Genomic DNA, 24,833 nt, shown 5'->3' with positions numbered 1-24,833 from the left:
ACAGCTATACTTGTTAGTTGTTATTTACATTTTATACAAATACATAGTTACATAAATTAGCAATTATTTATAATAAAAAAAAATTGTTTGTGATGAGTTATGTTTCAAAAAATAGTATTAGATAATATTGTACACGTCGGTATTTGAAATTAAAGTATCCCGAAATTTTATAAAGAATTTTTAACAAGCTTTATTTGTAGGTGAAAATAGAATTTTACCTTTTTATATACATGCAAAGGTACTATTATTACCTATGTCTTAATGAGTTTTAATATAGAAAACATTTACAGTTGACTAATACGTTTTTCGTAAAATAACTTAAATTAAACGTATTATTATGTACAGATATAGGTATCTATAATATATACATAGGTATAAATTATGTTTGCATATCATCATAATATGTTTAAATAAAAAATAAAAAAAAAATGCAATGTAAAAAATGTCAACAAATATAATACATATGTGTAGGTATATCATGGTAGTAGGTATAGAGTGGTAGGTACAGGTGGGATTTTAACGATTTTTGAGAAATATAAATTTTTTTTGAATTCCCACTTAAAATTGCGAAATGACAGTTACGTATATAATATTATACAAAGGAAAAACATTGGCATGTCACAATAACGACGTGTATCGAATATTTAGGTGAAAAGAGATCAAATACCGAGTAGATAATTTCAACGGCAGAGATGCAACAGCTGTACAGGTAGGTGCATTGGTATATTATATACTCCCGCAGGCGTGTAACCAGTACCTATATATACCTATACCATTATACTGAGAGTCGTATCTACTGCGCGATATCATAACATTATTATACATATATGTATATATAAAATATAATGAAAAAAAATATATATGTTAAGTACCTATACGATACGCGCAGGCACTTAACTGCGGTCGTGTGTTTGGACGAGCTGCAGGTTTCTAAAAGAAAGAACCCCATAACTTTTTTTATTTTCCTTTTAAATTATTACATATTATACGCGCTCGATAATTAAGTCATCAGCTGTTTATCGCGTTATATCATATAGACGCGCGCGCGAGCTTCCGCGTCCTAAGTACACCGTATTATATATAATCACCATCGTCGTTATCCGAAATGATATAATTTCTCTGGTCCTCCGGACGATTTCATTATATTGTGTTATATAGGTACATATAATATTATATAGGTATCGCACTACATACACGGCAGCGTCTTATAATGGTACGCGTCGTGCAGGTATTATTATACACCTACCGCAACGAAACATGATAATAATAGTATAATGTCCGCCGCGGTGTTATTATAAGCTACCTAGCCGATGTACCTATAAATATACGAACATCATAGGCGTTGAGAGTTTCAAGTCAGGCGCGGTGAACATGTTTTAACCGTCACATTTTTTCACAACCCCGCACAAGATTTTGGTTATAACTCGAACGCTCTGCAGTGTGATACATATTGCATTTTAAATTAAATTATTATCAATATTATGATGCGTATATATAGTCTATCAGGTATATTTTACTGGTTTAACCCTGTATTACTATTGTATAGGTAAGTATTTTATAGATGATACCCACTACCCAGTTGCCGATTTACTAACTCGTTGGTCCGATGTAATTTTTCAAATTATAGGCCCTTAATCGCTTACCTATATTAACTTCAATACTATAATTTATAATATAACATATGAACAACACATAGGTACTTTGAAAATTATTTTTCATTTAATTGTATGACTATATGAGCTGTTGAACAAAAAAAATATATATCGTTTTTTTGATTATAATATAGGTACCCAATATTATTTAAATGTAACGTGGAATTGTGGCTACATAATATATTATTATGAATAGTCTAAACAAAAGAATGTTATAACTTCTCAAACTATAGGGCAGGTGGCCCTATGGTTTCTCTTGACCGGCCCTCCCGGAGCTTCTGCACCTGTGCGCACGCTTATGGGTCGATGTTACATATGTTCGTTGCAATGTGGCATTATAATAGGTATTCTGTGTGAGAAAAATAAACGTATCGGATTACAATTTAAATTGTTATTTATAATATTGTGACGCGATTTATACGGTCGGTTATAATTTCGAAGACCGTACGAGTGGAGAAAATTCGAAGAGAGATGGAACTGCAATGTGACGACTTCAGTGGCGATAAGTATATAATATTATTCGGCCGCCATTAAGTCAGCGCGACACGCTCATAAGATTACATACATTTACAGAGGGTATATAGATACACAGCCGTGGTTATAGAAGTTCTCATACAAGTATGCAGATCAATAGGTACATAAAATATTTAACAATTGCAATTCTTCACTATAATATAATATACAGCGGGTATACGGCGGGCGGCTATATTCCATGTACGAAAATCTAAACCCGTCGGATCGACCATAAGGGTGGCGATATCGTAGACATTATAATTTTCAATATCGTGATAAAGGTATATCCAAGTAAGACACAATTGTACTTAAGTAGGAACATGTACACGATTTTTTCGTGACAAATTAACGCGTTTTTATAATTTTTTTACGACAGACTAAGTATTGTATTATCCGTAGAGATTGAAATCTCATATAATAAATTATATATATATATCATGCACAGCACACATGACGAAACGTACATCGACATTCAATATAATATGGATCGGATCATAATTCATATAATTATTATATTTTGATTGAAATCGAGCAAAAAAAAAAAAATATATATATACACAAATATTTATATACATGACGAACCTAACAATTGTATATTATTAATTATTATAATATTATATGAATAAGACGCGACATATAGTAAAAAAAAACGGTAATTAAAAAACACGCACGCACGTACGCAATCGTATACACATCGACAGTTTTTTACATAGTAAGCTTGCGTATACGTATAATAATATTATAATAATGTTATACAGAACGTAATAAAACATTTAATAAAAGAAACTACGCGGGAGCTAAGGATATAGACATATAGTCCGAAAACAACGACAAAAAAAACTTCTAAAATACTCGTTTTTCGACGGAAGACCGAAACGAATACGTTACGGGCCTAAAAAAAAATATAAACCGCCGGTTTCGATGCCCGTATTAATTATTATAAATTACGACATGTATATTATAATATTATAATAAGTGACGGGCGAGCGTTTTTGACAATTATTATTTTAAGTACATCTAATATGTTTTTTTTGTAATAATCCGTCTGCGTGCGTTATAATATTTTTTAATAATACGCGACACGCGATAGTATAATGACGTCGTATTGAAAGGTGACTGAAGTATGCTTACTGGACAATTTTAGAGCTCGATACACAAAACGGGTCGAGGGACTATCGTCATCGGTGTCGGACGGAATTTCTGAAAGACCCCTTTCCAGACCCTCGACAGTCGACACCCTACGACGAATCCGTCCGACCCGAAATAGAGTACCCATATAAATTATAAGTCAACACACACACACACCGAAAACCTCAAATCTCGAAATTCCCGTGCACAAGTTTATGCATAATATATAATATTATATATATGGCTCGACGGTATGCGGCAACCGAGTGCGGTATGAACCCGGTGTGACCACGCGGTAGGTAGGCTCTGGCTTCCGTTTACTCACGCATCTCTCGTCTGTGCGAGCTATCGCACGTCCATAAGTACGCACTCTACGTATTATAATAATCGTATAATATATATGAATCCCAAGAAATTGTGACAAGTCTTATTTTTCTCTCCTCCCGCGCGACCTTCTCACAGCGTCCGTTTTTATATATTTTTATTATCATTTTACACGACTCCGGTACAACTATACAGTGGTCCGGGACACCCCGTCGGGTGACTCTTCGTCGTCGTCGTCGACACACACACACACACACACACACCCGCTGAGCCGAATCCTCTTGCCCGATGATCCGAGACGGTGGGCCGATGCTGCTCGTTATAAAGCGAAGTCGTATATATAACATTCGGGTACATAAATCCTTTTCGTCGTTGCCACTGCACTCACTGTGACGACGATGATGATAATAACAATAATATCATACCCTCGACCTTTTCGTGAGCGTGCGTGTCCGGGCATTTCGAATTTCTCCTATCTAAATAATATGCTGCGCGCAGTATGCGTGCGAGTTTCATTTACTACGATTTGGGTACCTATATTGCAGGTTACCGTCGACCCCAGAACCGCTATTGTCGGATTCACGATCCACGTCCTCCTCTAGGATAGAGCACAACCTAGGTACCAATGTGCTACAGGGTGTAACGGGAAGACTGACAGAAAAAAAATGACACAACTTAAACGTATGGCAAAAATTGTGAAAATTATATGGTTAGTTAATAATTTAAGACATATACTCATCATGTCAGGAAATTCCCAAAAATAATATTTTGAACAAAGTTGTTACGTTCCAAATTGATTAACTCAGAAAAATATTGATATTTAAAAAATTTCTAAAAACTAAGCTACTTGACTTATATAAATGTTCATAAGCACTAAAAAATTGTTCTTTTAATCAGATTTTACAAATTGGCTATTTTGAATTTTTCAAAATAATTTTAATCAAATTTTTAAATATATATTTACTGTAATTATACGTGTAGCCCAAGTGATTATAAATTATATATAAAAAAAAATATGAAATATTGATTAAATCAAAAGTTATTTCATTTGTTATGTCTTCCTGTTACACTCTGTACCTATATGAATTTTTTTCTGTTTAAGTTTTGTTCCTACAAGAACATAAATGTCAGTTCCGGTAACGATACAGTTCTTTTAGATTAAACTAAATTGTTTGAACAAATAAAAACTATCAAAACCCTTAATCATAGAAAAAATTTCTTTGGAAAGTATCTACCCAGAGAACACCTACTCTCAACATTTCGGTTTCCATTTTTTTTAAAAAAAAAAGGTGGAGAGTTTAGTCGAGGTTCCATTCTAGTATTATATTATAATTATTTATTTATTTTTATAGTTCAAGTCTCTGTAGAAATCCGGTATATAACGATTAACGAAATGTATAACATGGCGATGACGATAAAACTGCAACTGCGGAGAAAATTTGTCAAATCGCGTCAGTCCAAGCAGTGTTCATTTATGTATAGAATAATATATAATGTAAAAGTATTTATAGGTACAATAATATGGTATACACGAACAATACATTTTTTTCAGAGAGAAAATTAATCGATTTCTATTTCGTTTTTTTGTTTTTTGTACACAGTAAATAATAATAATAATAATAATAATAATAATAATAATAATAATATTATATATATAAAAAAAAAAACTAATTAAATAAACAACGAAAATCCATAACTAATAATAGACACATTATATGCTTTTATTCTTATCCCCAAATTGCACTCCAAATCGATTTTTAAAATATAAATTCATATTTACAAATTATTTATAATAGATAACATAATTTTTTTTCGATACATAAATGCGTGTAGAGCAATCCAACTTATTTACATCCCATATACATTATATAATTTTGTATATATGATGCGTACGAGGGGCTAATATAATATAATATATTATTCTGAGAACACAAACATATTATATAATTTTTTAACAATATACAATACCGATATTTTATGTATAGGTAAAAATAAAAATAATAATAATGATAATATGATAATAATAATAATAATAGTATATATGTTAGCTTTTAAAAATCTACAGAAGAATGTTAGAACGGTTAAAATTATATCTTAATTCCCGCGCGGAGCCGTTTATATATTTTAATTCAATATATATATATATAATAATATATGTTTAATGTATATATATATGCATTAAGGCGACCGGCGGCAGCGGCGACCAGTACAATAATATAAATATAATATGTATAGAGTAGTCGAAGAATATCCGTTTCCCGTGTTGGCGAGCGCGAGCGATCGACCGCGCAGCAGTGTCTGGAGGTTCAGTCGTCCGAACGTCCTGAAAATTAAAAATTGCAAAAAATACAATAAATCAGCCGCCGTCAACGATAACATCGGACAAAAAATATTATTAATACGTCATATTGCGGTGGAGCGAAGCGTACCTACATAATATATATATTTCGACTGAGAATGTAATAAATCCTAATAGCCTATCAGTGACCATCCCCTCCCCAAGAGTCACCGGGGCACGTATAATAAAATATCATATTTTCTTCACATATCTCTCGCCATACGGACATGCCATAAAATATACGTATAGGTGATATACACATGGGTATGTGTACCTACTCTCATAATACCTCTACGGCGTTGTACGGCAATACGATGGGGTGGGGGGGGGGTTGAGTTTTCGGGTGCATTTGTCCCCGCGAGAAATCTCATCACCACCGTGCGCGGTCGGTGGCGCAAACAATATAATATAAATGTATTTCTTACATCATATTATTATTATTATTATTGTTATACAGTCGCACTGCACGTGGTCATACCTGGCCTATGTGATATTATATAGGTCATACCTGGCCTATGTGATATTATATAATCGGGTACCTATATATTGCGTTTGTCAAGTATTTTAATAAAAATATTATAATATAATAATGCGTGTGTGTTACGTCGCGGGGTATGAGAACCGGACCGATGAGAAACGGACGCATCTGCAGTGTCGTGTCTGTGCGAAAAGCAGTCGGATGCGAAAAAATAAGAGCGGGCGAGTGGCTTCGCTTTGTCGAGCGTTTTTTTTTCTCGTCCCGCAAAACTTTCGGTCCGCCAAGATAGTTTTAACAGCTGAGCACCTCGAGCCAAATTCGCACGGGCTTTTCCTCGATGACGTACGCAGGCAACAACGGTCGAATGAAAAAAACGCTAAACACGACGTCAGTTAGCCGACAAGACGGTAAAAGTGCCGGACAAAAACGATACGGTTATTATTACACCGAGACGAGGCAAATCCGACGAGGATTTCGCATTCCCGGCCAACTTTTAAACTTATTATTTGTTAGCACATTACGTCATGGAATTGACATGGGTGTACTGTCCAGGGATTGGTAGATGTTAGATTGGGACATTAGTCCGCAATGTCTGCAATGACCTACCACCATCGGAAATTTAAATAAAAAAACTTTCCAGTGAGAGACAATATAGTACGATACATTGTCCCTACACGTCGACATAATATTTTATATTACAACAGATAAAACCAAACATTGATAATAATGATAAGTAGCCGATGTTATGAATGTCTACAAAAGTATTATATTATGATTTAATAGTACAGATTAGAAATTGTACAAATTGTACAACTATACGAGAATCTATCTGTACCTACCTATCCAATGTTTCTTTGTTTTTAGAATGTTGCGTTAAAAGGTATTAGACATGACTATTGCTTACTTATCATACCAGGAATTACTAATATCTTAATACATGTATTATTTTTGTATAATAATGGCGAAGTCAGTTATATTTTTAATTAAACCCACTGCCTACTAACTGCATAACATAATTATATTAAGTATGGGTGCAGGAGTTAATGCATAAGTTTATATAGAAATATGGAACATAATATTGATGATAAGAATTTATTAGCGTATTACAATTTTCGGGCGAAAATATTGAAAAAGAGAAATTATTTGAGCACCGTAAAATTTAGGGCCGGCCCTATACGTTGTGCGTACTGCGCCGCGTGACCAAACAATTATTATTGTTACCTATTATAAAACACGAACGAAATTTCGTGACCCGGAAATGTGATACCAGCTATATCATGTACGATCGCGACGGACTTTTATTGTGAAATCGAAATGCGGTAACGCCGACAATATATATTATTTAGCGTACAAACAACAATGATAGCCCAGCAGGGTGCGCAATGGCCAATGGGCATATATGTGCCTACTGTCGTAATACGCGCACGGAAATACCTTAACGTCGACGGGGCGTGAGGTAATCGAGTAGACGCTTTATATCTCGAGAGCGTATACGAACGAAGCGAGCGTGTGCATTTAAATGCGTTTATAATGTGCAGTCTGACGCGCGCGCGTACTTATATATAATATTATAATGCATAATATGGGTAGTAGGTCTGGACGGACGGAAACGCAGACGGAGGTAACCCATTCACCGATCTTAATCTCTGCTCATCTGTCAGTGTCAACACTTACAGCAGCAGCAGCAGCATTCGAACCACTCTCTGTACCCACCCGATTCTCCACACGACCTCCCCTCTCGCAGTCCGACTGTGTGTATTTATCTCATAGTTATATTATTATACCTACTGTACACTCCTCCTCCGACAGCGTCACTCGTTAAGAAATCCAAAATAAAACTATCAAAAAATACGATAATATTAAAAATCCCTCGAACCTAATAAAACCATTATCTTTTCTCCAAATGACGACATTTTTGTGTGCCTATCGTCAAACGGGTTTTCATCAGCACATTACGCGTCAGCCTATATGTATACGCCACCGCAATACATTTGTATCGCAATATTAATAAATACAAATTTTCATTCGGTTTTCTCGCTTTCCACCGCAGAAAAAGACGCACATAATATATCGTCCACCATAACGTACCCGAAATGACAATCGGTGGTGCAAATTACACGGGTGACACGTAACCGTTCATCTGTCTGTGCTGCTGTTGCTGGTGCTGTTGCTGATGCGGCTGTTGATGCGGTTGTTGCGAAGGCCTGGAAAAATGCACGCCGAATATTATAATATTTTACCGTCATAATGTACCGTTAAAATCGACAGATGTCCACCGATTCCGGCAACCCGTCGATCCGCGATCACGAGCCGATATTTTATGTACGGGACCACGACTACTCACGTCTTGTAAAACGGTTTGAACGCCGTACTCGCGTCGTTGGCCACAACCGCCATCTGATGGTTGTTGTTGTTAGTGTTTGAGTTGTTGTTGTTGTTGTTGTGCTGGCTGAGCGCAACGTGCTGTTGATGATATTGCTGCTGCTGTTGCTGTTGCTGCTGCTGCTGTACTTCTTGGGCCGACCTGACCACATCGTGCTGCTGTTGTTGCTGGATCGGCGGAACGTGTTGCCGGTGGTGATAACTGTTGTGCTGCTGTTGCTGGTGCTGCTGCTGCTGCTGGTGATGGTACCCGTTGTAAGTGCCCTGATGGCCGCCAAACTGCTGTTGTTGCTGTTGACCGGAAGAGGCGGACAGCGGTAACTTCATGTTGGGCGGGGTCTGCGGTGGCGTGTCGGTCTGCACGTCCGGATATCCGGCCATTTGCTGGGCCGACGACGACGACGAATTACTGTTGCCGCCATTGTAACCACTGCCGTAAAACCCGTTGGCGCCGTACCTGTGCACAGACATACGGTTAAAATGGTCAAAGGTTTAGATAAATATTAATTTCGATGAATTATTATTTGCACGCGGTTTCGATTTAGTTGGGCGATCTAACCTAATAATAGATAAAACCCACGAATGTAATACTATGTGAGCCAAATCTTTTTTAATTGCAAAACACATCGTCGGTAGCTTATTACGTAAAGTTGTTATTTATCATACAACTTTGACAACTTGACACGAAATAAAATCCCTGTACAAGACATAAATACTATACCGGAGAGGGGAAAGGGTGTAAAACAATAGAAAAATCATCGTGGCCGGTCACGTCTGCGCGGTCCACCGTTATATCCGCCACCGAGACTATCATGCTGTGCTTCGCGTTATTAAATTGATGGGTACTTATACAGTTAAGTCCCGATAACTCGAACTTCAGGGGTGTTAAAAACAAATTTGACTCATGCATTTTTCAAGCATTATAAAATAGAGTTGTTAACAGTATCGAGTGTATAGGAATTTTCAAGAGACGAAAGAAAAAATTCTAGTTTTAGATGTTTTTGAGTTATTGACTGCGTGTCATGTTAGTGTAGGCCTATACACGTAGCTCAAACCTAGCTCACCTGGAGTAAGACGACCCAGACGGCGACAGCGACGAGGTGTTGGGCATGGTGAAACCGGGCGAAGCCAGGCTCGGACTGATGACGTTCGGCCACTGGTGTCCGGGCGGCGGAGTCTTGGACGCGGCGGTGTCGGCCAGTGACCATATTTTCGGCTTGGTGGGCGGCAACGGTATACCGCAGTCCTGATGGTGATCGTCCTGCATGACGTGATGGTGGTGCACCTTCATGTGGTGCATCTGATCGGGGTGGTACAGGTGTTGGAGCATCGGCTTGCGATCGTCGTCGCCGTCTGACATGACGCCTTGGCCCATCATGTGATCCCCGTGACTATCTGATGTCGCACATAAAAAAAAAACACGTAAAGATCATTCGATTCGGTTGTGAACGCGAGAGAAAGTCGGGAGATCGGGTTCCAGCTTGTTTGGCCGGGAACACGATCTCGCGAGGTTGAGTTGGCAAACGAGGATGTAGTAGTGCCTGTAGTGTTATTGCGTTCAAGCAAAATCTAGTATTCGATTTAAAAATATATTTATAGTTAATAACTTCGAATCTTGTCTGAGCGGAAATAGGCTTTAGAATAATAATTATTGTTGCTCGAAATAAAAGTACAGGATAGTGTCGGAAGTTCTTTTGTGACTAAGTGACTTATGTCATCATTGACGCCTCTTTTCCTATACTATTGCCCATCAGAAAATAAAAAAATATCCACGGTAGACCACTCGACGTCTTACAATAATAAGTATATTCTAGTACCGGAGCAAAAGTTGATGAGAACCTAACTGTGGAAATCCGACACGAATATTACGGTCACGGGTGTAATGTATATTATGTTATAGCGAATATAAAAGTAATTTATGAATATCGTGGGCATTTATTATTGCATATATTATGTACAGACGTGCAACAGTCAACGATTGTACTAGTCAGAAAATATAATGTTGTCATATTATTATAATAATATATGCGAAACATAATATTGTATATACTCCGTCCTAAAAGCCATACGACAATGATGATGACGATGATATGTATAACGTGTGTAGTGTGTACTATATGCGTGAGCGTAAAGAAAATCGCACATTCGCGCGGCAAGACATACAGCGTGGACGCACAATCGCGGAGAATAATATATTATACATCGGACGTACCTATAGGTTAGGTTATAATATGTATTATTATCGTCGAAATAACGATAATATAATAGGAATTTTCACGACTCGCGTGTATTGTTTATATATTATTATTATCAGACACACGTTTAGACGCGTATGTAGCCTACATAAACGCATACACACACACTCGAACATTATATATTATATTGTGTGCGTACGGCGTGTGAGCGTGTAATTGCGCGGATATGCAAATTTCCTACACAAACGCGATCACGAATCGACCGGCCAGCAGCATCCGCCGGAGCAGCAGGAGTAGCAGCCGCCGCTCGCATAATATTATTATATTATTATAGTCGCGCGCGGCCGATTCACACGGCGTTATACCTACCCATGTGTGTGTGTGTGTGCGTACGACTCATGACATCTTTATAATAATAATAATATAACACATACGAGGAGAAACGGGAATAAATTACCTTACGCGCTCGTGTGTGTGTGTGTACATTTTATATATTTTTATCAACACGCGGTCTGGGTGTGAAACGGATCGCGCGCCGGTCGTGACCGGGAGATGGCCGAGATAAAGGCGAAAGCCCTACCGTTTCGAGTACGCACAATACTATAATAATATAATATACACCACGGCCATGAATAAAATACCATACACACATGCACATAATATACGTTTATATAATAGTAATATACAAGAGGGCTATATACAAATGGGCACGTCCCGCGGAGGCGACAATGATTCATCCGCCACCGCCCGAGTGTAAATGGCTCGGGCGGCGTTCCCGCGAGAGACGACCCCGTCGCCGCACTTTTAAACGGCGCACATAATAATATTACAATATTATTATTATTATTATGGTGCAGTGGTCCCCTCGCAAGCGCCCGCATTATATGGGATTGTCGTTATATGGGAAAAAAATAAAAATACTTTTCGTTAATAGCTTCGAAATGGTAATAATATGCCCGACCGCCCCTCTCTCTCCTCGCACACCCTCTCACTGTATCTCGCCTTCTCCGCGCGCACACATATTAACCGTTTAGGGTGCGCGGCGCGACCGTATAAAAGCTCTTATATAATTTTCGACGAATAAAATATGTATACGTATATATCGCAAGGTCCGCACTCACACATATTATATTCCACAAGTGTCATCCTCGTCCGATTTCTCTATTAAATACATCACACGGAGGGGTTGCGCCAATTACGATAATGCAGCGTTACGCACCGTTCTGCACCGTTTTTCCGCGATCACAGACAAAAAAAACACTCAAACGGTGACGCAACGTATACATATAAACATTACAATATTCGCGCGGTGTACTTAGAGATGTTATGGTACATACCTTTTCTGACGTCCTTGTTGCAGTGTTTCTCGTCGCCCATCAGCATGTCGTCCTTGTCCTTGTCCTCGCAGTCGGACGACCCGGCGTCGTCGTCGTCGTCGTCGTCCGTCTTGTTCTTGGGCTCCCACGTCATCTTGTTCTCCTTCTTCAGCCGCCTCCGGGCGTTGGCGAACCACGTGCTGACCTGCGTGAGCGTCATCTTGGTGATGATGGCCAGCATGATCTTCTCGCCCTTGGTCGGGTACGGGTTCTTCTTGTGCTCGTTGAGCCACGACTTGAGTGTGGCCGTCGACTCCCGGGTGGCGTTCTTCCGCCTGGCCGCCAAGTCGTATCCCGCGCTGTACCTGCGCAACACACGGAAACGGACGTCCGGTCAGATATATGCGAAATATTGGGCACGGGAAACGCGTGTAGGCCATACGACATTACGGACGCAGTTGCGGAGAGGACGCGCCGTCGTCGTCCGGTTCGTGGATCTCGCGCGCGCACGGAAGATTTATGATCAATACCGGTTAGATTTATGCATCCATACGCGCTTGACCCCGCACCGGGACGTAAACGCGTGTTCGTTCGTTTATGTGTGTGTGTGTGTGTGTGTGTATACGAACACGCGTGTGTGCGTACGACGCGTAATTTATGCTCGTCGACGACGACCGCGACGACGACGACGGGCGCATATGATATTCGTCTGCGGCACACACGCGCGCTTTTATTATTATTGTTTCTCCGTCTCTGCTGCCGCTGTGGCGTCTATTCGGATAAAAAATAAATTATTTTTTCGTGCGCCTCCCCCCCCCCCCACCGGTCCGGCGAGTCTCCCGCCGGGTTGTCACAACATGTCATCCATGCGTGTATTATATCATATTATTGTATATTATTAATATAATGACATGAATAATAACGGGGGCCCCGCACATCCGCCGCCTAATTTGTATAATCGCGCCCGACAGAGACACGCACTGGGAGAGAACAGATGTATATATAGTGAGCGAGACGTAAACGGAGACGGTGAGATCCGTCTCGGGGGCGTAGAGGAGACCAGCAGGAGAGCAGAAGTCCATTAAGTCTTCGCCGGGAATCAATGGCCGAAGCTCGCTACGCGTACATAATATATATATATATATATACGAACACAACAAAAGCTCTGGGGATTATTTGTCGTATATATAATATATACGTATAGTACGGTAACAATATATAATGATCGGTCGTGGTGGTGTGGGTGGGTGAGAGAAGCAGAACTGTTCCGTGAGCGCAAACAACACAACCCCGCGGTTCGGTGGTGCAGTATAATAATATAGAAATATATATCTGTTGTATGTACCTGCGGGTTTTATTATGTAAAAGGAAAGCTGCCACCGACGACTATATTATTTTATTTATATAAACAATAAAAATAAAAGCGTAAAAACGGGTAAACGGAATAGAAATAATAATAATAATAAAAAAAAAATCAATGCCCTTTGAATTTAGTCGGGAATTCCGCGGCGGCGATCGTGTTTTCTCTCTATATATGGCCTCGGTATAACCGGTGCGTGACGGCGGTGGCGCCGAGTAATCGATATTATCGCCAACCGGCCATTTTGTCTTGGGTAGTAGTATAGTAATATTAGTAGTAGTAGTAGTACTACTATAACTAGTAACTACTATAATATAACACTATACATATACGTACGATTAAAGTATTATTACTGCCATTGCCTTTTAATAATTATACACTAATTTTATCATCGTGTAGACTATGATGATCTGCCCGCACGCTCGACGCAAAAGAGATAGGTACGGTTGGTAAGGTAATAAAACAAAGTTCAAGCGTGTAAACGATGAGTAAGTAGTAAAGTATAAAAATAAACATTGCTCACCCGTAAGCGGCCAGAGTGGAGTCGTAATGATAGTAGCCGGTGGACGGTTGCAGACTGGCGCTGGACCACATGTCCGACGAGCCCGTCGAGTCTTTCAGTCCGTACGGGTTGCTCTGCAAAAATTAAAAAAAAAAAATCCAATAAAGCGAATGAAAAAAGTTATACGTACGAGCAATTTTTCTTTTTACCCGGGACAATATAATATATATATATATATATATATTTATAATACGACGACGACGAAACGTGCGCGCAAGTTTTTTCAAACACGCGGACACGACAATCAGGTTAGGTCGAGTCTATAAATCGACGATCCCGTAGGTATATAAGGCGGCTTATAATAATGTATATGAAACTGGTCGAGAGGTAATCCCCCCGTTTGCGTATACACAATTTGCCCAGGAGGTCCGACCCATCAACGTCATAAGGTTGTGCAGTGTCCTTATATTTTTATTATTATTATTATTATTATTATTATTTTTATTATTATTGTTGTTGTTGTTATATTGTCGTCTATATGACGTCGGAACGAGCAGAGGATATTGCGACAAGCGGCGGTGGCGCTCCGGAGATCCAGCGATCGATCTATTTTAAATGCCTCGGTTAACCACGTCATGTTGTATACCGGCAAAGTCGAAACTTTATTCTGACCGGCCGACGAGAAATCTATAATAGTATATAAATACCTGTAGCGTAGACGAGATCAATGCTACGGATTCAAAATTGAAAAAAAAAACAGGTTATTCGTAGTTCAAAATTAGTTTGTACTTTTTTATTTAATAGAATAATATAATTGTATAATATGCTAAACCGCAGAAAACGTTTTTACGAATTCAGAACAGGTTTTGCCTCCTACTTCGTCCGATAATTTATTAGGTATATTAATATATATTCTATACATATAAGTCGCGGCTCACAAAATTATACGGTTTATTTGTTTTACGATCATTTATTTTTTAATTGATACACATCGATAACAATTTATGTGCGTATCTATATATATATAGACAGACGCCCGATCTAATTGTTTTTGCCTTTATTCTGTACATGCATAATAATAATAATAATGATCAATCACTTATTCTCGTAGTCCCCGGTATATTATGTATTATGGTTTTATGCGCCGCGTAGATCGCTGCAGTCGAGACGATAAAAATGTATGTACTATATAATATTATTATATACCTACACTCGATTAATAATATATTATGGCGAAGCTGTTAAAATATTAGTTGAACATTTTATTTTTTACTATACAGATAGATTGTCGATATGATATAATCGTGCGTTTAATAGTTGTGGCACACAGATGTATTATTGCTGTAACTTGATACACGGTCGTAAAGTGAATGATCTCGGCAAACGATTTCACGCCACACATATAAATCGACAGACTCGCAGACTAATAACGACATTATACGAATACTTGCCACTCGTATCGATTAATAATAATGCTGCACTGTGTTCCTATTATGTACAGGAACCTACTCGCGATTTTTTATTCCCGTCCTCCGTGTATAAGATTGACAATCGCCAACATTAACGAATTCCTGTTATACGTTGTTTTTTTTTATTTTGTTTCTTCAATCGTATCACGAGAAGCATGTGCGGCTACTTATAAATGAATGGTGAACACGGCGTATAGTGAAATAACAAAATATAATTATATAATAAGCTGGCAAAAAATTAGAAAATTATTTCTACTATTAGGTACTACACATAAAAGGTAGGTAGTTGCGTAGAAAAATTTGATATTTTAGACTTAGAGGTAAAATTCTGTACCATGGAGACTCTATAAGCAATCGTGCTCCTTTTACGTCACTCTAGCGTCGTCTTTGGCATACAACATATATTAATATAAATGATATGTAAGCGCTAAACATATAAATCAGATGAATATTTTATTGAAAACAAGACGACGACGACCTATCGTCAAAAGCTTTCGCGCGTGTACACAATAATGTTGTACGCAATATAATGTATTATACATTATAATAATATTATATATATATATATACGTATACAAAATATTATATAGATACGCGCGAGTGCGTTCAGTCACGTAGTCAATAATAATATTTCGCGATTTTTTTTTTCCATCGACCGACCGTCTTATATTAAATATTATATTATATTATATTAATATATAATCGTGTTTGGAATTTAATCGGAGGGAAGCTCGCGTAATTCGTATAAACGCGCGCACACACTAACACATTCGCGGATGAAGACGCACACGCCAGTGTGTATTTATATATATATATACACTGTACACAGTGTTTAATGAAGTAATACGATTTTAATAACCGGTTTAACGGGCGGGTGTATATACCACGGTATATATAGTCGATGATGACACGGAGAGGGTGTGAGGGCGCGCGTGTGTGTGGGAGTGTGCAAATATTTGGTGTGGAAACAGCAGCTGGGTCAGGCGTGGTGAAGTTTCCTATATCGTGCGTCGGGGTTAAGTGTTAGATACGGCTCCCCGGGGATCGGCGGCGACGGCGGGGCGTTAAGAAGCCACCCTGTGGGATATACGCTTTTAATATTAAATATATATAGTGCCGCGATGTGCAGCACCCTCGGAGGAATTTCACGGCTTCCCGGTTTTAGCTGCTCGCGTATATATTATTATTATTAGATGTATATAATACGCATATAATATATAACGGCGGAGGGGGATGACGACCCGTCGGCTACGAGCCCCACGCGTATATATATTGAAATTTATCGACGACGATGCATACAGTTATTATATTATTATATGATAACGTTATCTTTGTGTATATATATATAGTCAAGCGGCGTGCGAAATTTCGTCCGTACATGTGTTGCTGACCCCGGCCTCGGCTGGACTAGCCTAAGGTGTACAATGGGGCACAACAATCGATTCGACGAAAATACATAATAATATCCTGCATATTTTAATATATATGTGCCACGGAAACGTGCGACAATCGCGTACGAGCGATTTATTGACGCAGTACTAAATAATAGGTACATTGTCACAATATAATATACATGACAATGAGCACCGCCCAGTGCTTTATAAGTTATAACCACAGCTGATATGCTGCGCGGGAAAGACGAACTATGCATGCGACTATCGATCGTCGGCTTATTTTAGTAGGTATATCTGCTATATTATAGTGTTATATAAAATTTACCTATACCTACATTACAATATATCGGTAGTTGAGTATATTACATATTATGCCCGTTTATATACACATCGCTCGTCTTATACTTGTGTACATAAAAATAACATAATTATGTTTTACGAAATAGGTTGGGTAATAACCGTTACAATTTTATATTATATTATAATATTATATTCGTTGGCCGCGGCCCGCGAAGTATAGCAAATACATAATACCTGTGTATAACGTTTGTGCGATAGTTCACAATGGGAAACCGTACTGCGTGAGAAATCTCAAAATTAATGTTTTATAATAATTTATACGGAATTTATATGACAACTATACATTTGATATAGTGGGGCCAATGGCCATCGCCACATAATAATTTTAAAAATGCACTTCCAACAATCATCCACTTATGTACAATTAATGTAAAGAACTTCTATTGATACGCTACTTTTTTGTTTTCATAATTAGACTATAGGTAATATATATTATAGGTTTTGGGATGTTATTTCAACATTTTGTTGGGATGTGTACCTAAGAATTTTTCTAGTATAGGGATAACATAAATATTTTGTCATGGTTAAATCAGAAATTATTGATGGTTGTAGGAAGTAAAATTCAGTGTAGTGATATCTATTTGAACATTGTCACTTTGCTATACCGAAACAAAACTGTAACTATATTAATATGTTTCTTGCATCGCTCCAATCAAAGAAATTCAATATTATACTGTAGCATCGCTAAAAAATGTGCGCTACATTTAATAACTGGTCCGGCAATTTTCAATGAAAAATGATTATATCACTGTTTCTAAACAGTATTATTAAAACAATAGTTTACTCTATTAGCGCCGCCCCAAAATAGTAGTGCGCTAATGCTACTGAAGCGTCAGCGTGTTGCTACTTTCAATCTCTGATTATATTGTACGTATATATTATGTAATAAATATATACACCCTCGTTACAATAACTAAAATTATGATAGGCATTTCTGTATAGGTATATTAACGACTGTTTTACTGCGACGAAAAACATCGTTCAGTATATTTGGTACATCATAATATTAACCGACGACGTTACGCATCGTTGTCGCGTTAAAACACGAAAGGAACAAAAAAATAAATATCGAAACAAGGTTTATCTTACAGAAACATCGCGTCGCTTACGAGCTGTGGTGGCCGGAAATCCGGTGGGAAATTATGTCCGCCCGTTCCCATAAATATGGAATTTATCCGGGAAGAGTTTTTTATTTTATTTTATCTACATCACATTTCTGTAATAGTCCTGTCGATTTTTACCGAACGTACGTCGTCGTCGTGTACGGATAAATATAGTTGTAGACTCGGTCCGCTAAACGCACGCCCGCAGCACTTTTCCTAAACGAAAAATATAACAATATAATATTATATATATATATATATCATATTTTGTAAACGATGAAAGCTCGGTCGGATGTCCAACGCCGTGCGCCTGCACTATAAAAGAGAACCCGTCGCGCGGGCCAAACACGGTTTAGCTTTATCCAAGTCGTTATTTTTCGACGTGCGCATACCCCTTTTTCAACCCCATCTCTGCGTGTCCCCCAAGAGCACTGACGTCGGATTCTGCTCACACATATACCTACCTACTCTATCCTCTCTCACACACACTAGACACCTATGTTGTATATATTATATATATATATGTATATAGACATTCTGAAAGCGTTCTCGCGTCCTTCACTATAAATTTCGACGTAGTATATATATATTTATGCATGTATGCATGTATATTGTATATTATACGTATATTGAGAAACGCTTTGAATTTATGCGCGGTGGTGGGCTTTTAACGTTACCACCGCCGCCGCCGGGAAAATCGCTACACGAATATATATATATATATAGGTATACGATATTGTGTTTGGGAAATCGCACCTGTTTGTCGGTGAAGTGGTTTATCGCGTGGTGTTAATGGCCCCACGCGTTTTTCCCGCGGGGTGATCAATCGCCGAGAGATTGGAAAATGTAAGCGGAAATAAAATCTATTTCCAACCACCAACAAAATCCACTTTTACGCTTAAAAAAAATTCAACACCTATACATACATAGTGTATATATATACCTATATAGTATATACGTATTATATCGATATAACTAAAAATGTATATAATATTATGTTTAGATATTGAATTATATTATATAAAAGCACTGAGCGGTTTGTATCGTATAAGATGCCTGCGTTCATAAGATCGGCTCTTTTGAAGTATATTGGTGTAAGTAATTTATCGCATACATTTTCTTTTATTTATAAAATATATATTATGTATAGATGCCATGCATATTAACTATTAAGTTGCGTGATTTCGGACGAGGGTGCTTGAACGACCTTGGAACACGGCAACGAAATAAAATAGTAAAGGTATACACACAAAGTAATATATTATGTGCACGATATATTATTTTCACCTGGAAAATATTTTTATATACACACGCGTATATAATGTATATTTGATAATATAAAAAAACAAGTAACAAAAATGTGCCGAAAATAAAATTAATGCGTGAATAATGTAATAATATATATTTATATATTATTATATGGCAGCGCGAACTGCCCCGATGTGAACGGCGAGCAATCTATTCAAAAGAGCGCGTGTCCGCCGTCACATATATTACATAACGTATCGATCCCGGACTGTAATAATAATGAGTATAATTAGGAGTAAGTACAACAAAACGGTAAACGATTATTTCATAAATTATATTGTACAACTGGAACGATACGGCGACTGTATATGAAATAATATCTATGATAATAATAAGCCGCACACGACACTGTATGATGTATGGTATACAATTATACATCTAATACGTATGACATGGAACGAGTTTCACGACGTACTAATACCTACCTACTTATATATATATATATATTATGACATGCGTATAGATATTATATATAGGTATAGTACGTAAATGGAAATTCGTTTTGCGCGACGTGTTTAGACTGTTTAGAGCGAAAAAATTCTTTCCAGACAACTATATTTATACATGCACATTGCACATGATATACAGTTGTACTATATTATTATATTATAGCGGCGGTATTAGTACACGTCGTAGCCATTGCAGGCCACACAGAGAACGGCGAAGAAAACTTTCAGTAAATATAAAACCACCGCCCGGCAGACTAGAGATGCCGTCGTCGCGGCGTCTATTGTTTGTTATTTTTTTTCCTCCACCACTTTTTCATTAGCTGGTACTGTTATTATTATTATTTTTGCACTCGTCTACAATTAGCGTCGGTTGTAAAACAAGAAATAATATACCGACATTTAATACGATATTATTATGTAAAACACGGCCGCCACAATGGTCGACGTCGTCGTCGTCGTCGCCGCGCATGAGTTATGGTGGACGTAAGTAGAAACGAAGGGTTTGCACGGGGGGCGGCCGGTGAGGGTGTGGCAGGATGCCGGGGGAGGGGGGGAGGCACACCATTAAAGTCGACAACAGGTCAATACGTTGTGGGAACTCGTATTACGGCTTGCTATGTGTGCGTTTGTGTGCGTGCGTACACGATTGTCCCGTGTTGGAAGAAACGAGAAGAGGAAGAGTATAATATATACCTAATATAATATATATATTGTGGCGCCAAACTTAGTCTGAACAATGTTATACTATGTGCGTGTGTGCGTGCGTATAAATGTATTTTTTTCCCGCTTTCGAATTCTCTCTCCGCGCCATCTCACCGAGTAATACCTTTTATTCCTTCAGGATCGTGCCGACCGGTCAGCGAGTGGTGAAGCGCGCACAGTATATAAAAATATAAATCCCTTCTACGGCCGAGTGTAAATCCGTGGCCGAATACGTGACTGGAAATCGTGACAAAGGGCGTGCGATCGTGTATGTGTGTGGGTATACTGCGGTGTATATTGTATAATATGTAAACCGCATTTTTCCAGAAGACTCACCTACCACTCAAAAGCTCGAAAGGTCAATTCCATTTTTTTCCCTCCCATCATATAATTTATAGACGCGTTTTTCGAGGGTACGGTCCTATGCCAGACGTACATATATAAGGGTGCAAAATACGCGCTGAACATATACTCTATAGTTAGGTACCACAAGTATATTATAAGTGCTCTCTACCTTTATATCATATTGTGCGTTATTGTTGACCGACGTATTGAATGGCCGGACTGCGCAACAATGGATATTTAAATACAGAGTCCTTTGGGAGAGTTAAAACATTTTCAATTAAAGACTTTATCAACTTGAAGTATTAACATTTGACAAATACGACAAATATTTTATGGCAGTAAAAAGCAATTTGTATATATTATTCTGTTTAATTAATTATAATTATTACCAGCTATTACTTCTATTAAAATACAAATGTTAAACAAGATTATGTATACCCAGGGGGTAGTGGTACTACAGTTACTGTAGTTTTGTCCTTCAAAAAAAAAAAAAATTTTAAAAATACTAACCGCAAATTACTGTAATCCAATTTAATTCTGTAATTTTACTAAAATATAATAATAAGTAGTAATGCATAATTTTACATAGTCAGGGACGAATTTACGTTACAAATGATTGAAAAACATTCAATAACTATTTCCTACCTTGCATAGATAATTAGGGCTCGACGTGTAAGTTACACAAAATATCCGTCGCGTCATCGTGCACACGACGGTTAAGTGTATTATTGTTTTCGACGTCATCGCACGCGGTAGCGCATACAATAATAATACGTGTCAGTGGGATAACGTATCAATCAACTGCATACGATCACGTTATATACACACCCATTACCGTCTCTCTCTCCTCCTCCTCCTCCTACCATTATCTCACTCTGTCTGTGTGTGTATAAACTCATTGATATAAAAGATGCTCGTGTTTATATTCATCAATCCACCCCTCGTATATATACGGTTATTTTTCACGCGGCGGCGGCGTTTACTACCCTCTTTATACTCGATCGCATATATATATATTAAAGTCATAAGCTTCTCTCTTTATTTATTTTTTCGCTCCCCCAAAAAGGCTCTCTCGGTGCTGCCGCCGTCAATTTTCCGCTCGTTAATGAAGCCTCCGCCCAGGCAGTTGCGGTTCTCTCGTGCGCGCACACACACACGTCTGCCTGCGCAAACGAGTAGGGTGTATATAGGGTAGTATCGTGGAAGTGGTGTATATATACATATACATACTGCGCGTATACAAAGAGAGAGGCGCACAGCACAACAGTTCGCGAAATCACCGCCACCGCACTCTCCTCCGCCCGTCGATAAATCACGTCCCACGCCGATTTCCACCCCCTTCAGCAACGGAGACGGCGGTAGATGGGCGTCATCCCCTCTCTACGGTTAACCGGAGGCTGTGGCGGGAGCGGATTGATTTATGAACGTTGCACTTCGCGCGCGCCAAAGCTTCTTCTCTCGCCGCCGCCGCTGGAGTTTATATATACACGCGGCTCGATCATCATATATATATATATATAATATAATAGTAAACCTTTGCGCGCATAAAGGCTTTTTATTTCTGAGCGCACCCCGAATAATCGAATATAATTGATACTGGATTATATGGGCGACTTGACTTATGGGCTCGCGTTAAAAGGGCCATTAAAGGAAAAAAAGATACTGCAGAAAAAAACTGAGATCCATTGCGTGAAATCACCGAACAATGACGTGTCTCCACGCGCGCAGGATAAACACGACAAATTCGAAATACCCGAAATCTAATTTATTTTAATTTAACAACAACAATGTTGTATGTACGCAAACGATTGCAAATTTATTGACAGCGTTCGATTGATAAAGACGGTGATATATTTTCTTCCCTTAATAAGTTTAAAAAAACCTACACCTTCAGGCCTTGTTGTCCTAATTATTATCTTTAAGCCGGTGCAGGTAATGTACGAATTCCGTAACTTCATTGATCAGTGGCGAACACAGCCCGGGGGGGGGGGGAGTTACAAAAAACGACCCTCCTCTCAGTATAGTATCCGATATACTTACACATGATATCTATATACTTACCTAATATTATAATAAAATCGCTACCTTTAATATTGTACGATATGGTTTTAAAACTTACCAAGTGCGGGTAAAACGATGACGTGTCGATGCTCGGATACGGGTTCTGGTCGGTGGACGGGTACGGCGCGTACACAGCCGTTGTGGCCGGTGTGCTACGGTGGCTGGCGTAGTGCGGTGGCAGCGACGCGGCCGCGGCCAGGTGGCACGAGCACACGGCCACGGCGGACTCGGAACCGCCGTTGCGGTCGCCCGTCACGCCGCCGACGGTGGCGGCGGTACAGCACGTGCCGCACCCGGCGGCGCCCATAACGTCGGGCGATAAGCCGCCGCCTCCGCCACCGGCGGCCAACGGCGGTGATACCGACTCTGCCGTCATCGCGCTCTGCGAAAATAAAAATAAAAAATATTATATTATTAAAAAAAAATCATATAGTTATTTGATATTATAGATCATAATAGCCAATATAGGTACATAATAATACGCCCACTGCAGGAGATTTAGTAACCCATATACTCATAAAATATTATCAATTAAAAAATAAATATAGGTAGGTATATTTATTAATTTATTTTTTTATTCTTGGTACAGTTTAGGGTTTATTAGGTTTCATAATTATTAAATATTGATACTACATATACAAATAAATACATTGGTTATCCTAGACTGAGTTATATACATATCACTGTACCTACTTGAGAAATAAAATGATTTTACGCAATCATCCGCACCAGAATCGGACATTCCCCTCGCCCACTCATATTTAATTAGCAAAGAACCCCAGCTAATATGCGACTCATGTCACACCGCATTAACCATCAAACACATAGTGGAAAGAGTGCACACAATACTCTTCAACGCCGACTTCAACATGCCACCCCCACTAAAAGATACATCTTCATTCATGAAGAACAATGTTTTTTTCCATAAGTGCATATCTTCACATTTACTTAGTGTTCGATATTTATAAGCTAAACCAATATTGCAATAAAAAAAATTGAAAAACAAAATTATTAAATATCTAATAATACGTACAAAATAATATGATTGATACTACACCTATTCTGTTCTAATATAATTCACAATTTTTAAAAAACGTAAAGTTATCACCTCCGGAGCCTTTAAATTAATTTAATTGTAAAAAACTACATATTTTTAATAATTTTTGGAAATGTACCAAATTTTCATGGTTGAAATTAAATATAGTTAATGGGGTATTGCAAACCTAAATACCACATTCTTACCTATATATTATTTTATGACGTAGGTAGACTATAATAATATATATACGTAGTATATTATAGTGCGCAACAAGATGATGCATTCAAATGCGTATATTCAGGAGTTACAGCCACGGAAATATAAAGGGAGAAAGAGAGAAAAAGTTATATATGGTTTGTGGGTAGGGGGAGGTGAGGGAGAAATAGCGATCAGTTTTAAAACAGGGCAATCTATC

At 38.2% G+C, this 24,833-nt stretch overlaps 1 protein-coding gene across 2 annotated transcripts in view; it reads right to left on the bottom strand.

The window, feature by feature from the left end:
• Positions 1–4,933: 4,933 nt before the first annotated feature.
• The window catches only part of LOC100165521 (homeobox protein caupolican), a 65,048-nt gene continuing 45,148 nt past the window's right edge, over positions 4,934–24,833 (bottom strand). For both annotated transcript variants that reach the window (XM_016807001.2, XM_001946045.5), the window contains exons 2-8: positions 23,438–23,761; positions 14,210–14,322; positions 12,348–12,691; positions 9,880–10,210; positions 8,778–9,272; positions 8,522–8,637; positions 4,934–5,940 (exon numbers count right to left, since the gene is read on the bottom strand). In XM_016807001.2, coding sequence (XP_016662490.1) covers positions 8,547–8,637; positions 8,778–9,272; positions 9,880–10,210; positions 12,348–12,691; positions 14,210–14,322; positions 23,438–23,761 — 1,698 coding nt within the window. In that variant the 3' untranslated portion in view covers positions 4,934–5,940; positions 8,522–8,546. The remainder of the gene's footprint in view (positions 5,941–8,521; positions 8,638–8,777; positions 9,273–9,879; positions 10,211–12,347; positions 12,692–14,209; positions 14,323–23,437; positions 23,762–24,833) is intronic.

This window comes from Acyrthosiphon pisum, chromosome A3 (genome assembly GCF_005508785.2).
Source record: "Acyrthosiphon pisum isolate AL4f chromosome A3, pea_aphid_22Mar2018_4r6ur, whole genome shotgun sequence".
Lineage (NCBI taxonomy): Eukaryota > Metazoa > Arthropoda > Insecta > Hemiptera > Aphididae > Acyrthosiphon > Acyrthosiphon pisum.
This window is presented reverse-complemented; position numbering and strand designations above follow the sequence as displayed.